Raw genomic sequence first — 15,867 nt, 5'->3', positions numbered from 1 at the left:
CAGGGCGGATGTGTGGTTGCTCCTTGTGGCTAAAAGGTCTAAAATGTTATTTTTCATGGAGCAATAAAGAGTCCAGCCAGCGTCGAGTTGGTCAAGCTGGAAATGTGTTGCCCTTCTAATAAAGAATTTTCAGCCTCCTGCCATATACGTACGTTAGTATAAATAAACAAATTTCAAATCCATAGAAGAATGACTTGATCCTCGGTAAATTATTTCTTTGAAAAAATAAACTTTTTGATTGGTAACTTTTGCATGACCAAACATCACTCAAGGAAAAACAAAATTTACACCGGAAGAGTGAGGTCCACGTGTTGCTGCTCCAAAAAAAGGCACTACTCAAAAGGCAAAAGCTTCTCTCGCCGGCCTCCGTTTTTTACTTTACTTTTTGTTTCCTCCCTGGAAGGTACCCTCACCTCGCAGACAGCGGGCCCAAGCCACAACCGGACCCACACGAACAGCGTCACATGCTGCTCCGCGAGACGTAAGTGCGCACCAGCAACGGCTTTTCGGGTACGTGCGCCCGGCTGTTTTCCCCACCGCACACTCAGATTGACAGCGAGAGCGGAATGACGTGGCGAGACGTGGGGCCCACTGACCGGTGGGGCCGCGGCAATTCGTGGCCAAGGATTGCTTCGCGGCCGCTGACTGGGGCCCGGACCGGCCGCGCCAGTCGCCGGCCACCGGCCTCTCCAACCACATGTGTCCCTTTGCTAAACAACCCCCTAACTATCTCGTAACCACAAATAAGTTTACGCTGCGTAACCACGTTGCTAAATGGATGCAGATAATACCCACGTCTATAACGGGGAACGGATTTTTGCACCGGAATCCACTTTAACACAGAAAAAAAGTATATTTGCAGATTTAAAGAACTCCAAAATTTCATTTTCACCAGAAGGTTACATTTTACAAAATTTTCAAGAGCAAGTTAAAAGTAAGGATACACATGTGTGCAGCTTCTTTTCTGGATTTAAAAAAAAAGAGTATGAATATGTTTGCTTTGCCAAGTTTTAGGAAGCTGATGCACCATAACGACACGATCATTCCAGTATTTTGCTATTCCTCTCATCATGAATCCTGTGGAGTCCATGACATAGTAATCGTGTAGGAATGGGGGCGAGCTGATCATAATCTCCCTTCTATGATTTTGTGTTCTCCGGATCATGCTCCTAATATTCAAAATTTTGTTGATTCTACAACTTTCGACGTCCCCATCTTATCGGACCAGCAGTCATCGACATGCCTGTTGATCTAAAGGAACTAGAGTCGATTGATATGAAGTGACAAATGAAGAAACAAAGACATCAATAGTTGGCACTCTCATTCATCTGCTTAATTAGTCTATTTGATCTTGTTCACTCCGTGGACACATGAGAACTTTTTTTTTGCGAAACCAAGGCAAAAGCTTTGCTTGTTCTATTGCTTAAGAAGAAGATCTATTGCCAGGTTAATCATGAAAAAAGGACAAAAACGATACATCCATGACTAAGACTACTCCCACCAACGACACCTCGAACTCAACAAAAGCACACAAACATCACAAACACAAACACACGGGAAATCCACTCCATCGAAAAGCGGACTTACCAGAAAAAGAAGTCGTATGGACCTTGCTAACATGTACTCCCTCCGTTCCATATTAAGTCACCGGTTTAGTACAATTTTATACTAAATCAGCGACACTTAATGTGAAACGAAGGGAGTAAACAAAAGTATGATATGAGCCATATCATCACGTGTTTTACCCCGCTCGACATGAATGGTTAGTTATCTTATAATCCCACAATCACTTCTTTTTTGTGACAATAACGCGTTTATACAACCCAAAATGATAAATGCCACACATGTGGCACGAAGTAACATCGCCCTGACGTTTTTACAACTAAAATTATCATTCAAGAAAGAACAAAATCCAAACAAAAAAACTAAAACTTGACATCAAACAGAAAGTTGCCATGCTTCACAACTAAAGTTGTCATCCTCAGGTAACTAAATTTGCCATCAGAAAACGTCGTGGCAGAATTGCTTAGTGCCACACGTGTGACACTATCAGGGTCCATACAGCCCAAATGATAAAAACACAAATACAAACACAAACGAACACGAACACGGGTGAAAAAGGAAGAAAAAAACACAAAATGAGTGCGAAAGCAGGATATCCATTAAATGGATCCGACCCGCTTAACACTAAGGACCACAGTGCAATTACCCAAAAAGTGCAGTAGTGTGGCCTCACGGACGCGAGGCTAAATGGGAGCAAATCTTTTCCCCCTTTGTAGCCGAGTCGCCAACTCCACTTGTCGGATCTTGCCCCATATGGAGCTCGCCGGAGCCGCACACCCTCAGCCGCCGGAGTCCGACGTGGCGCCGCCCCGTACGCCTCCGCAGGCGCCGGTAGAGGTGAAGTCACGCGAGTTCCTACTCCCCTCTTCAAAATCTACTCTGCTCTGTTCTCCCCCTTTCAGTTCGTCAAACGCTCTGTCTGTTCTTCATCCTCTTGCGATTTGATTCGAGGAAATGGTGCGATTTTATACAGTACAAGTATATGTCTTCTGTTTCTTCCCCGTGTGGGCAATTGGAAAAGCTATTAGGAGGTGCGTCTCTGTGGTTGCTTCAATCAGTTCATGTCAGTTAGTCATGGATTCTCCAATTAGCACTGCAAGATAAGGCATAATCGTTTCGGCTTAGCAGTCGGTAATCTAGTCATATGCTAGATCTTATCTAGGCAGTCGTCCCAGTCAAATCCCTGCTAATTTTGCATCTTTTGGGACGATTGATTAGGTTAGGTTGGTTAGATAGGGACCATGTCAAGCTTTTCGATTTGTAGCTGGTTTTGCAGTTCAAAGTATCATTTATGGGTTTCGTTTCATGGCTAGTGATTGCAGAATGGCTGTGTGATGCGTCAGTTGACTGTATCTGCACATGAATTTTGGTGGGTACATATAGGGATCGGCCAGTTCTCTTATCTTACCTAGTTAAGCAGATTTTGACGTGGTTACAAGTTCTTGTACATCAGGCTATTTTAAAGCACCTCTGGACTAGCTAGTCTTGGACTCTATCTAAATGGAAACTCCTCATAAAGTTCTCTTATCCGCGAGTTTCCATTTTTTTTTCAGAGGCCGGGGGTATACCTCCATTTCCAAAAAAATGGAAACTCCTCATAAAGTTTGCCTGCTTTGATGCAAATCTCACTTTAGTTACCGTCTGTACTTTGACAAATTCACTTTTAGGGTGCGATGAGTGCTTTGGATTAGGTAGATGGAAATCCATATCAAATTTCCTACCTTGGTTCTACTGGATTTGTGCACCAACTGTGACATAGATGCACAGTTGCCTTTCTCTTTCTACTCTGAAATTCTGATCCTATATAGAGCTTAACTGTCCTGGAATCTTAGATTGGTCCGCAGCAGCAATTATAGATTCATAGTATCGTTGACGACGGTTGGACTCACCTGTGCCCACTGTGCTTAGTCTCAAATTTCCTAAAAGTTCTGAAATTTTTAATTTACATCTGAAAGTTCGAACCACAAACCAGAGTTCGACCATGTCATACATCATGTTATGCCTGGTAACCATAGGTTTTAAGCTCTCTGCACTATCATGGGAAAATTCTGTCAGTGATGCCACATAGAAATATATGTTTGAGTGCAAGAAAAACAATAGCCATCATCCAGATTCAAGAATGGAACAAGTCATGTTTCCCAGTCAAATCAACCATATCCCCTTGGAAGCAAACTAATTGGTTTTCTGATACTATTTAGATATTGGTACGTCTTTTTAAGCTTGCTGCCTCTTACAAAATAGAGCACCGCTACAGGGACGACGTTTGCCAGCTGATAATTGCACGACTTGCGTATCACACCGTCCATGGACAAGTATAAAACAGTAGCAAATGGCTGGATTTGCCATTGTGCCAGTGTCGTGCACTGTCGTGTCTTGTGTGAAGTACTTCCGTACAAAATAAGATGTTACACACAGAAGGCTTTCCTAGTTGCCGAAAATATATTTGCGTATATAACAAGCATTGAAGATAGACTAGACATTCATTGCTCAAATGGTGTTATAGCTATGTGTTTATTTCACAAAATACCATTTTTGTGAATGACTTCGATACAATTAATTTATTAAAGGCTTTTAGTACTTGGATTTGTATATGTTATTGTTTGTTCTATTATCCTATCATAAACATACTTGTTACTTTGCCATTCATCTTGTTTAACTTACTCTTTATCTAATCATCAGGATTCATGCAAAGATACAGGAGACACAAGGATCACTGAGGAAAATTCATGCACACCGCCGGATTTAAATCTTAGTCAACCAAATAATTCTGGCCTTAATAGTTCGAGTGCGTGTGAGAACCAGACATCCAACGGTGATGAGATGACTGAACCAGAATCCACACTGGAAGCAGCTAAGACCGAGGGTGATGGATCAAACAAAGAGAAGGTCCTAAAGAAGCCAGACAAGATTCTGCCATGTCCTCGGTGTAACAGCATGGACACAAAGTTCTGTTACTACAACAATTACAACATACACCAACCAAGGCATTTTTGCAGGGGTTGTCAAAGGTATTGGACGGCAGGTGGAAGCATGAGAAACCTCCCTGTCGGTGCTGGTAGGCGCAAGAGTAAGAGCTCCAGCACAAACTGTAACGGTATATTGATTCCAGGAGGCAGTCTAGCCGCTCCTGGAGGTGATTCTTCCGTCATTCCATTGCCTATAAAGGAAAATCAACCAGCAGTTAAGTTTGGGTCTGATTCAACTCTACCTAACTCCATGGCTTCTTTGCTGAGAGTTGAAGAGCAGAATAAGAACAGCAACCCTGCGTCAACAGCACATCCCAGAAATGGTGAGAACCAGACCTGTCCACCTTCAGCAACAACTTCTGATAATCCACGGATTGAGTCAGTTAAAGCAGCAGTTGGGGTACATCAAAATGGAATTACCGGGGATTGCAATGGCGTCACTCCCATGCCTCCTATACCCTGCTTTCCCGGTCCCCCTTTTATGTACCCATGGAATCCAGCATGGAATGGTGTTCCTGCCATGGCAGCACCAGTGTGCCCAGTCCCAGCTGAACCTGCAAATTGTTCAGAAAATGGCCATGGAGGTAACATTCAATGGAACTTTCCACCAATGGTGCCGATGCCAGGATTCTGTGGCCCACCCATTCCTTTCCCGCTAATGCCGCCTTCCGTTTGGCCATTGGTTTCTCCCTGGCCTAATGGCGCATGGAGCGCGCCGTGGCTTGGACCCAGTTATAGCATGTCAGCAGCACCTCCCACAAGCAGTAGTACATGTTCAGATAGTGGTTCTCCAGTCCTTGGAAAACACCCAAGGGATTCTGATCCGCGAGGTGGTGAAAAGGCAGAAAAATCCTTGTGGATTCCGAAGACGCTCCGGATTGATGACCCCGACGAAGCTGCAAAGAGTTCGATCTGGACCACCCTCGGGATTGAACCTGGCGAGCGCGGCATGTTTAGAGCGTTCCAGCCGAAATCTGGTGGCAGGGAGCAAATGTCCAACGCAGCCCGAGTCATGCAAGCGAACCCCGCGGCTCAATCCCGATTTGCGTCCTTCCAGGAGACGACGTGATACGGAAACTTCCGTCGTGTTTTAACTTTTCTTCAAGCATGTTATATCAAGAAAATGATGTTGTCTGAGCACTGATCGGCGATGTAGATGTTATGCAACTGTACTATCGGGATAGCGGTGCTGTTTTTCTCCCTGTAATTTTCTTGTAGAGCCTGTAACACTCCACCGGGTTCATGATCAGACCGCCAGCATGTGTTTGGTTGTACAATGATAATAATTGTTAATAGCATTGCTTAATGCATACAGGTGTTCTGCTTTCAGAGTTCTGCTTAATGGCCACAAGAACATGGCATGTTTACTGAGAAGCACAAGATTTAGAAACACAAACCAGCTGACGAGAAGTTCAACTCTGAAGAAAACCGGTAACTTTTCCGCGCTTCTTGATATTTGCTGATGCATCTGCTTCTCTGCTAGAATGGAATTTGTGTGTATGTGAGTGATGACTAGTGGTGGTTGTAAGCTATGTGTATCGATCTATCTATCTATCTAGAAGCCAAATTAGTAGTGGTTGGTCACCTCTGTGGCCTGCATTCTGATTAGTTGAGACGCCCCTGTCTTTGTCTTTGTTCTACTACACACTGTGCCGCCTTTATATCAACATCGATGTGTAAGCTCAGGAAGTCTCCCAAGTCGTAAAGCCCCCTCTTTATCAATGGTTCGGTAAGCTCTTTGCGGATGTGACAGGTGACTCGGTGCAGCGCCTCTTTCTGTTCATGCTCCACCATGCATCTTTTCTTCAGTTCCCAGCAGATGTGTCAGCATGCTAACTCTGCCACTGAAACGGGTACTTTTGTTCCTGAAGTAGAAGTAGTGTAGTACTCCTTGCAGGAACTCGAAAGGCACTGTCTGTAAAAAGCCTGCCACTAGATCACTCTCACTGTCACTGCAGTGGTTGGGATTTTTTGTTCTCCTGCATTTTTGCCTCTTCTGAACGAGTAACGTTTGGTCGATCCATTGGAGGTTCAGTGCATTTTTGCCTCTTCCTGAATGAATAACGTTTGGTGGATCGGTCATCCTGGCTAGCTTTGATGCAACCCCGCAGCCAAATGTTAGGCGGAGGGCAGAAGCAGTCAAAGCTCCGGCTAGCCAGACGTGAAAGCGTGCGTGTTGCTTACTGAATTTCCGTAGTGTCCAAGTTTGACTGACACATATAGTACTCCTAGTGGGGAAAGGGTAGATTCCTCACTGATAATGCACGCCACAGCACTTTGGCAGGCACCACTCGACCGACATATATCGGCTAGGGTAGGCTGCGGATGACCAAAGTCCATGAGCTAGGGAAGGCAGATTACACTACCCATAGTAGTTTATCTGATCTGATCCCAAAGCAGGAGGAAGAGGAGCAAGTGCATGCTCGATTAGTCAATCATGGTCACCAGATCCAAGGCTTAGCTCCGAACCCGGCCGCGCGCGCGTTGGAAAAAGTATATGGTGGAAAATGACATGTGTGCGTGCTTTTTGACACGCGGTGTCCTCCTTTTGGTCGGCACGGGGCGGTGAGCTCGCCACTTGCGACCCACCTGTTCCCGGCACCGCTCGACACGTCCGCCCGCCGGGGAATCTCTGCACCTACGACGGGCTACGGTTCGGCGATGCACAGCAACATTTTTGTACATACGTGCCATGCAGAAACAGCACACATCTCCTCTGTAGTATTATCTGGCGTTACATTGATCTCGACGAAGCAAATACAGAGGAATTATGTAAGGTAAAAGAATGGCTCGGACGGCCGGGCAAAGGTAAAATTTAGGACTACGCTACACACTATCATCGGTTCCAATGTTGTTCACAGTGACAGTGGTATGCATGCATATGGGTTGACTGGTTGATTACATAGGTGGATATATGTTTGGACCGGACACATGGTGCACTATATGTGTATATTGCCGCTATATCTATAAGCTGCTGCTATGTCGACCAGGCACGTACGTACAGGCATGGCATGCATGCACGGTTGATGGACTGCTTGCCTCTCGATCCATCGTGCGATCGCCAGTTCCACTCCACAGCACAGTACTCCGTACGTCCTAATTTTAGAAGCTTCCGTTTGCATCGAGAGATCGATTAACTGAAACCTGCACCATGCATGCGCCCGTCTCCAACGATCGGAGGAACCAGTTTCAAATTTCACACCAATCAACAACCAGCCAGCTCGATTAATTTGACCTCGCGACCTGCCGATCGTCAGGAAATTACAAGACAACACAATGAGAAGAGACATTTTCCATGGATTAATGTTAATCGGATGTGTCTGTTCATATACTACGTGCATGCATTTTCAGCATGTGTGCCGGTGTGCTACTGAGTAGTGAGTACCGAGTACTGACCAGGTAGTAGCTCTCGCCCATCTGCAAGCTCTGCATGAGCACGCCGTAGTCGTCGACGGGGAGGAGGCCGCCGCTGGAGTGGACGAGCATCACGTCGTGCCCGAACATGGAGCGCAGGTCCATGGGGCCCCGTGGCACCTCCGTCGCCACTCCGTTGATGAACACCGTGATGCCCGCTGCACGCACGCACGCAAACAAATCACCATCAATACTCTATTAAGCTCTAAGAAATATTAACATCCCATCAGCTATCTGGCATGGCGCGCCCCCAATATTCGCGCTAATGTGTTCCCTTGTTCTGAACATGCATTAGCTGTTTGTTGTGGAAAATTCAGAGCAGGCATGTTTAACATAGTACACATGCACGCGTGCGTCAACAACTATAGTTGAATTTTATAATGCATGAAGCATAGAATGTGGTTACAAACTTAGAATGAGTACAGCATGGCTAAATTAGTACAGTTAAGTAAGCGCCACACCCATCCAAAATGGAGCTTGTTTTAGTACCAGTCATACTAGTAGTACATTTCAAAGGTTAAAGAAATAACTACTCCATTTAAAATTTTGTAATGTGTAACTGTATTTTAATGTGAGACAGCATGTTTGCACATAGATTAATGGTCAAAGTTCATCCTGAAGACTGTGTCATTGCCTTAAATACTTATGATATTTTGGACCAGAACAAGCATAATATGTAATGGGGTTGTTTGTTGCTAATTATGGGGAAATTATGCCTGACTTGCGCATGCCTCTTTAGGCCTTAGAAGTGGCTGAAAACATGTACTTAAAGCAAATACTTATGAAATTATGCAGTACTATGAAACAAATAATTAAAGCAAAGAGACAGGATTTAACATAATAGAATTGTGTTGTATTTACCAGATAGAAAACTAAAACTAAAAATGAAGCCACATAATATGACAACTTTAACAGTTTTACGGCGATGATCCAAAAGTAGTGCATACACGAAACTACTTGTAGTTTGTCCATACATGCAAGAACAAAGCAAAGACAATGCAACTTCTGGTTGAAAATTTTCAATTGCCTCAGATGTATGTATGATGCATGAGGTATCTCTTCGCTGATATTATGATGCAAACAAGAGGTGAAAAGGTAAACAATACGATTTTCTTGTACCGAATCTATAGCGAAGAAGAGGAAGAAGAACGAATTCCATCGACCGATCAAGGAAGAAGCCAAAATGTTGATTAAAATTCCGTAAATTAGCTTGCATGCATGTGCGATCGAATTGTTCATGGTTGAGAACTTGGGAGGAACAAAAACATGCATCGGTAGCGCGAGGCATGCATGGCATGGCGGGGCTCACCTGGTTGGCACGAGTAGTAGAGCTGCTGCTGCTGCTGCTGCGCGGCGGCCGCAGAGAACGACGACCCGGAGCCGCCGCCGCCGCCGCCGTCCGCGTACCCCATCTGCCGCGAGATGGCGAACAGGTCGTCGCCGCCTCCGCACTGGTCCATGTCCCCCACCATCCCCACCGACGGCGGCGAGGGCGGCCAGGACGACGAGGAGGAGGACGAGCTGTACGCGGCGCCGCCGTGCGCGAACAGCCCCAGCGACGTGGACGAGGCCGCCGAGCCGAGGCCGCCAGGCGCGGGTGGCGACCCAGAGGATGCGGCGGACGCCTGCGCCTGGGCCTGTGCCTGTGCCTGCGCCTGCGCCTGGAGCTGGCGCTGGCGGCGGCGGGAGCGGGAGCGGCGGTTCTGGAACCAGTAGAAGACGTTGGCGTCGCCGACGGCGCCGAAGCGCTCGAGGAGCTTGCGGATGCGGACGGTCTCGTCCTTGGGCGGGTTCACCATGCCGCTGTTGAAGATGGACTCCAGGATCAGTATCTGCTCCGGCTTGGGCGTCCACCGCGACCGCACCGGCTCCGCCGGCTGCAGGTCCGGGCTGTGGCCGCCGCCGCCGTCCATGGGCACGATCGGTCGAGCTAGCAGGATGGCCGGGAATTGGAGTGTTGGACTATGAGGCGAGAGCGAGCGAGGGAATGTGTTGCTTGGTGAAGACAGAAGCTTCGGGCAGGCTATATATAGTGTCGATCGCGCGCTAGTGCGGTTGCTGCGAGTGAGAGGGGTAACATTCCTCGATCGGGTGGTGATTCAGCCGGTGGAGGACAAAAGAATCTTTTTACCACCGGTGCTCTCCTTTTCGTCGGCTGTCTCCGGGGTGTCAGCTTGGCGCCTCCGGGTACCGTTCCAGCCGTGTCCCGGTGAAGGTGAGGTTGTGTGTTGTGGGGATGACATGACGGTGATGTTGACTCGCGAGGGGCTATGGAACCTTGCCACTTTCTACTGACCGAAACCAGAGTGAATTTGGTGTCACCGTTGGTTTGCGGCCGTCGGATATGCAAAGAGAAAATTGGAGCGTTGAACTGAGTTAAGCGCGTGGTGAGTTGAACTTGCCCTCCCTTTTTCGTCTCCTTTCTCTGGTTATGGATAGATGTTTTTCCGTTATTTCAGTTGTTAATGAAAAGGGTATGCCGGTAAAAAAGAATTGAGTAAGCGCGCGTGTGACACTAGTTTGTTCTCCGACGAAGGAGCTACCTACGCGAGTGAAGTAACTGTAGTCAACATAGAGCAACTCTAGTAGAGTTGGCATATTGACAGCCTTCGTATTGGATATGTACTGTGCTTCATATAGATATGGAGATTATGAGGGAAACACACAAATGTCTAATCGTTCACTCCATAACCGCGAGTCAGTCGTCAATGGTACATTCCTTTTTTTTCCTCTGGTCTCGAAATGTGAGTTAAGCTTTAAACAAAGAAGAGGTACGAGTGGAACAACTTTCTTCATTCCTTGTTGGCCTCCAGCTCCTTCTGTCCCTTAATCTCCCAACCTCACTACCATCCTACATGAGGCGGAGGATGATGTGAAGTTTTCTTCACGTCACATGCAATCTGCATGTAACTGCCATATGAAGTGCGCTTCAAAAGACAGTCCCGAGTTACCATGTATGACAACTGGGAGGCCAGATATGGAGGGTAGTCCATAAATTACGGTGACCCCAGACACAGTGGTCACTCCTCTAAAAGCAAAAAAGCCATAATAACGGTTATTATGACGATCGGACAGATATGACGACTCTACTAGAGTTGCCCTTAGTACCACCCTACCACATTGTTGCCTCCACACACAAAAGAACTTAGTACCGCATCTTCATTTTGTGTATATTCAGCTACACTTGCAAAAGGAAAGTTATTGGTTCAAGGTAAACGTTTTTGGACAAAGCGGAATGGACAGTAAGATATATATCCACTCAAAAAGAAGTAAGATATATATATATACACACACACACACACACACACACACATATATATATGACACTTAGAACCTAAGGTGGGGCAATTTTTTAGTGGTTTTAAGCTAAGGTGTTACACGAGTGTATAACTGTTAGCTATATGCTATGTTTCGAGCAAAGGGAAACGATAATTCTACAGTATGTCATCCCTATAAGTAATTTTCCTTTGTTACCATTTGGAATTAAGGAGTTGATATCCTACCTTCCTTTGGAATTCCTATGGAATAGAGCATTCCATAAGAATTTTGCAACAAACCAAACATGATGTCTAACCTCATGTTTTTTCTCTTTGTGTCTACACATCATGTGTTTTTTCTCGAAAATGCTATCTGGCGAACATACGCTAGGGTGGGATCCCATCGAACGTCCCCTTAGATATTGATATGACCGTGTCAATTTTTGCCCAAAACTCCCCACATTTTAAACAAAATGACATGGCTGCTTTGAAAAACGCCACCCCAAGCCACATAAACCATCTTGGGGGTCGCGCTTGCCATCGGTCCTGGCGAACGGTCACCCGGTTTGGGTTCCTTTTCCAAACGACAGCTTTAAAGTTGTTATGTGTTTTGATTCCTATATGATCGCACGGTACACGTCATCTCAATTCATGCATTTTTCATTCATACGTTTGAGTTCTTTTGTTTCTAGCGCTTGTTTTTTTTCTTTGCAGGTAATAACACTTTGAAGATGGCCATATGTGTCATCGCAAAAGCAAGAAAGAGATAACCATTTGTGCACTACAAAGTGAATGTGGATGTGAATCATGATAAGTGTATAAAACACCCTATTCATTTTATAGACCACTGTGCAACGCAGTATACTTTTCTAGCTATAAGCTAGCTAGATCCAAACATTATGCATGAAAGAGCCCGGAGACATGTATAGATTCTAGTGGCCATACATGCTCGCCCGCCACCAGATGACTAGACCAAGATAAGCTTTTTATGAGTTCACCTTAAAGGCGTCCAAATCACATGTGCTCTTGGAAAGGAGGACGTCGAGGGGGAACACAAGTGCCCCACAGTTTGGCCTGTGCCTGGATTGACCTTCGGTCCACGCAGGGGGCATCGTCCGCCTGGTGCTAGCTTTTCTTAGGTGATCGATCGATCGGCCGATCGCTGTCCCTGGCCGTGGCGCGCCGGGTTGGGGTTGGGGTTGGGTCGGGGATCGACGGAGCTTGGACGGACCACACGCGGCCGGTCCGGACCCCGGCGCACGGCGTCGGCATCGCGACGTGGCTCCCCTGCCCGCTCCACTGTTCCGCCCTTGGTCTCTTCCGCGTACTATCCTATGATGTCGCCACCACATCTCCGATGGACCAGCTATAGTTAACACGTACCACCTGAACCACCACGGCCACAGGCATATCGTGTCCGTGTGAGTGATCTCCGCTGCACACGCAGGGAAAACAGAATGACTAATTCACATTTAGATATTTTTTTAAGTATGCCACATCTAAGTAGTTCATCATATAATTAGGGGTTTCAAGATTAGTATAAAATGCTTTTTAATTGTTTTTTTGCTGATGTTGTGTGATGTCATACTTAGATGTGACATAGTTATGTCACATCTAGATGAGTCCTAGCCACACCCCAGGGAAAATCTGGTAATCTACGCGTATGCATGTACCTACGTACTTACGTACATGCATGCGCTTCCGATAAACTTGTTTATTGGGGAATCTACCATCTATCTATCTATCTATCTATCTATCCGTGCATCATGGCAGCTGACCCAAGTAGCAGGGAATCTGCGGTCTGAAGCCAGAAAATTCCCCGTCCCGGACAAGGGGGAATCAAAATTTCCCTGCTGCTCCGCGCTCCACGTCGTGGCCGCGCGCGGAATAGGCTAAAGAATTGCCAACGCCGCGCCGCGCGGGGGCTCGGGCCGCGCATGATTGGCCCGCCGTTCGGTTTCCCCCGGCGGCTTCCTCCCCCCCCGTCGGCACGCAGCAGAGGCTGAGCAGAGCGGACGACGACGAGGGGAGGCGTCAGTCACCTGCTCTGCATGCTCTGCTCCGCCCCTGCCGGGCTGCCACCGCCTCCCTTGGCACATTCCTCCGCCGTCTTTGTCCCGTTGCTCTGCGTGCGGTGCACCCAGGCCAGGGAATCTGCGACCGAAAAGTTACCTCTCGTCGAGTGCGTTTTGCGATTGCACGGAGCTGGGCTGTGTGTCACTCCTCGCACCGTGCGTGAGCACATCGCGCTGCAACGTGTGCGGGCTTGCATGATTAACGAGGCCAGTTGCGGGAACGCACCGGCGACGTGTCGACGGATGCGCCGGCTGGCTGGCATGGCCGCGGTCTAAAGTGGCATGCAGTGCATCCGGCGGCATCGGTCACATCGGCGAGGAGGCGGATTACGGCGGTGAGTGGAGGGACGTACGAGGCCGACAGTGGCCGGAAAAGGGAGCTCCAGCTCCATGATTCCGTCTCCGGGTGATAGATTAACCGGCCGGCCGGACCAATCATGCGAACCTGCCTAACACGGCCCCCTTTTCCCCTTCAACCCTGTTTGTTACTGCCGCCAGTGGACTAACTATTATTACTCCAAGAGATAAGGGGATAACTAACGTACTACACGTATGCGTGATCATAATTGGTTCACCAACATGGCCACGGAAGCAAGAACAGGAGCTAGAGCAAAGTTATGAACGGGCTTCCTTTAGGCATCCCAATAGTCGTCTGGTCGTACGTAAATCTATCATTGACACCTGGGCCGTTCTTAGTGTCTGTACCATGGAGCGTCTCTATAATAGCCATTTAAGGCTTTTTGCTTAGGCGAAACCCTCGTAATGGAAGAACGAAAGCTCCTTTAAAATGGTGACATCTTGCTCCTCTCCATAGGCGTCTACAATTCAGTTTTTGGAGCACAATTGACATAAGCAACCCTTGATCCAAGAATTTCCTGAGCTTCAGTCCTTTGTGCAAAGAAGTTGCATGTTTACCGAAGTGCTTGCCACATATGACATTACTGCCTTGTTGCGTAATCATGTTTTACTGGAGGCTTGTCGAGAACTACTTCAACTGCGGGAGCAACAAGATCAAACATAACTAAAAGAAACACGACAAAGTGGCATGATAGGATCTGGATGTGTTTCTTTTATGTGCGTGCGCGCGTGTGCACACTCTTATGGCCCATGTGGCCTATGCAACTCAACAAACAATACATGTTTCCCCAGCAACCCTAACCTTATAGAGTACACCACCCATGTCAGTTGTCTATCCTAGCCGCTGCCCCCCACCCCCTACTTCAGCATGTTGTCATGACATGTTTGACTTAACCTAACCGTTCCAAACCCGGACTGGGATCTGGATCAAGGAAGTCGTTCTCTTTGGTGATCTCATCGGCAGGCTGGAACGAAGGCAAGATAGTCGGTCTAGCAAAGGAGGAAGGATTAGGGAGGTTGTCAGGATTTCATCCCAGGAGGCAAGAAAGATGCACAGTTAAATTCTAGACAAACTCGGGGGCAACTAAGCATGTGTGCCACTGGGGTGGCCTACCGACTAGAAAGCCGGTAGGTGGGCCGGCCGCAGGGCCCAACGGGCCAAGCCGTGAACCAGGCCTTTTGCCCCGCCAGAAGTCATCCTTCCAGAAAATCGTCATCGTGGCGTACTAGTTAAGGAATCCTGGTTCGACAAAGGCTCTAGGTCGGTAGCAACTCCTATAACCCTAGGCCTTGTCGCTCTTTATAAGGCGATGTTAGGCGTAGATTGAGATAGATTTCATCTCTCTACCTTAGTTTCGATAGCTTCATTTCCACAAATATTGTAACTCCCTCATGCGAGGCGATCCATGCATCATTTCAATCCGAAGCAGGAGTAGGGCATTACCTCAACAATGAGACCCGAACCTGGGTAAATGCCTTGCGTGTGATCCCCTCTGGTACTTTTGGTCTCGCATAGCACCCTCTCGGGACTACTAATGGGTCTTCGTACCGACATCAATTATAACTCAATTTAAATGTATAATGTGCTTAAGAAGTGGATCTCACCACCATCAAAGTTTCAGTGTATTTGGAAGAGTGCTTACTGATACGTCCATTTTCCATCTCTATTTCTTATTATAATTCACTCTTTATTAATGATATTGTGTACATTATTGCTCAATTCTAATGCCTTTCCCCTTCAATTTACATGTAATACACGGAGAGGGAAACTCTCAAGAAAATATCGGACAACTGGAAAATAGGGTAAAAAATTGAACCGAAGAAAAAGTATTTTTTCAAAGGTCCAAGGATGAAATTTTTACTGATTTTTTCCCAAACATATGGAGCTAGGAACCTAAACCCATAGGGACTCCATGCAGTAGGTCCACATGCCCCCCTGGCGAGTGGGGATGGTGTATAGGCCCCCTGAGCACCGCCTTCCGATGCCCTTTTGCTATTAATTCACATTTGACCTAAAAACTCCATGGTTTTTTTTAGATTTTCTACTGCCGTCTGCGAGTCAAAACCGAGGGGAGCACTTTTTCCCTCCGACAAGCTGATTCTACCAGAGATCCATCCCCTCGGGAGGGAGAACTTGAAGCTATCATCATTATCAACACTCTGATCATCATTGGGATAATCATCCCCAGCAACCCCCTTCGTCCCATCTCTATGATCTATGAACTTCTTCTCAGA

At 47.0% G+C, this 15,867-nt stretch overlaps 2 protein-coding genes across 2 annotated transcripts; one reads left to right on the top strand and one right to left on the bottom strand.

Moving 5' to 3' along the window:
• Positions 1 to 2,191: 2,191 nt before the first annotated feature.
• On the top strand, positions 2,192 to 5,839 carry LOC109767679 (cyclic dof factor 1). The gene is made up of 2 exons (XM_020326407.3): positions 2,192 to 2,400; positions 4,243 to 5,839. The coding sequence occupies exons 1-2, from the start codon at positions 2,251 to 2,253 to the stop codon at positions 5,596 to 5,598; spliced, it is 1,506 nt and encodes a 501-aa protein (XP_020181996.1). The 5' UTR covers positions 2,192 to 2,250; the 3' UTR covers positions 5,599 to 5,839.
• Positions 5,840 to 7,222: 1,383 nt separating this feature from the next.
• On the bottom strand, positions 7,223 to 9,952 carry LOC109767668 (WUSCHEL-related homeobox 11). The gene is made up of 3 exons (XM_020326401.4): positions 9,253 to 9,952; positions 7,926 to 8,101; positions 7,223 to 7,772 (listed from the first exon to the last, which is right to left on the bottom strand). The coding sequence occupies exons 1-3, from the start codon at positions 9,854 to 9,856 to the stop codon at positions 7,755 to 7,757; spliced, it is 798 nt and encodes a 265-aa protein (XP_020181990.1). The 5' UTR covers positions 9,857 to 9,952; the 3' UTR covers positions 7,223 to 7,754.
• Positions 9,953 to 15,867: the final 5,915 nt, after the last annotated feature.

Source organism: Aegilops tauschii, chromosome 2 (genome assembly GCF_002575655.3).
Source record: "Aegilops tauschii subsp. strangulata cultivar AL8/78 chromosome 2, Aet v6.0, whole genome shotgun sequence".
Classification (NCBI taxonomy): domain Eukaryota; kingdom Viridiplantae; phylum Streptophyta; class Magnoliopsida; order Poales; family Poaceae; genus Aegilops; species Aegilops tauschii.
The sequence above is the reverse complement of the archived record's forward strand: the minus strand, read 5'-3'. Positions and strand labels throughout refer to the sequence as shown.

Coding starts and splice junctions, on each gene's coding strand:
- LOC109767668 (XM_020326401.4), bottom strand. CDS start 9,856: ATGGACGGCGGCGGCGGCCACAGCCCGGACCTGCAGCCGGCGGAGCCG. Junction 8,102..9,252: donor CTACTACTCGTGCCAACCAG/GTGAGCCCCGCC, acceptor GCGTGCGTGCAG/CGGGCATCACGGTGTTCATC.
- LOC109767679 (XM_020326407.3), top strand. CDS start 2,251: ATGGGAGCAAATCTTTTCCCCCTTTGTAGCCGAGTCGCCAACTCCACT. Junction 2,401..4,242: donor CTCCGCAGGCGCCGGTAGAG/GTGAAGTCACGC, acceptor TCTAATCATCAG/GATTCATGCAAAGATACAGG.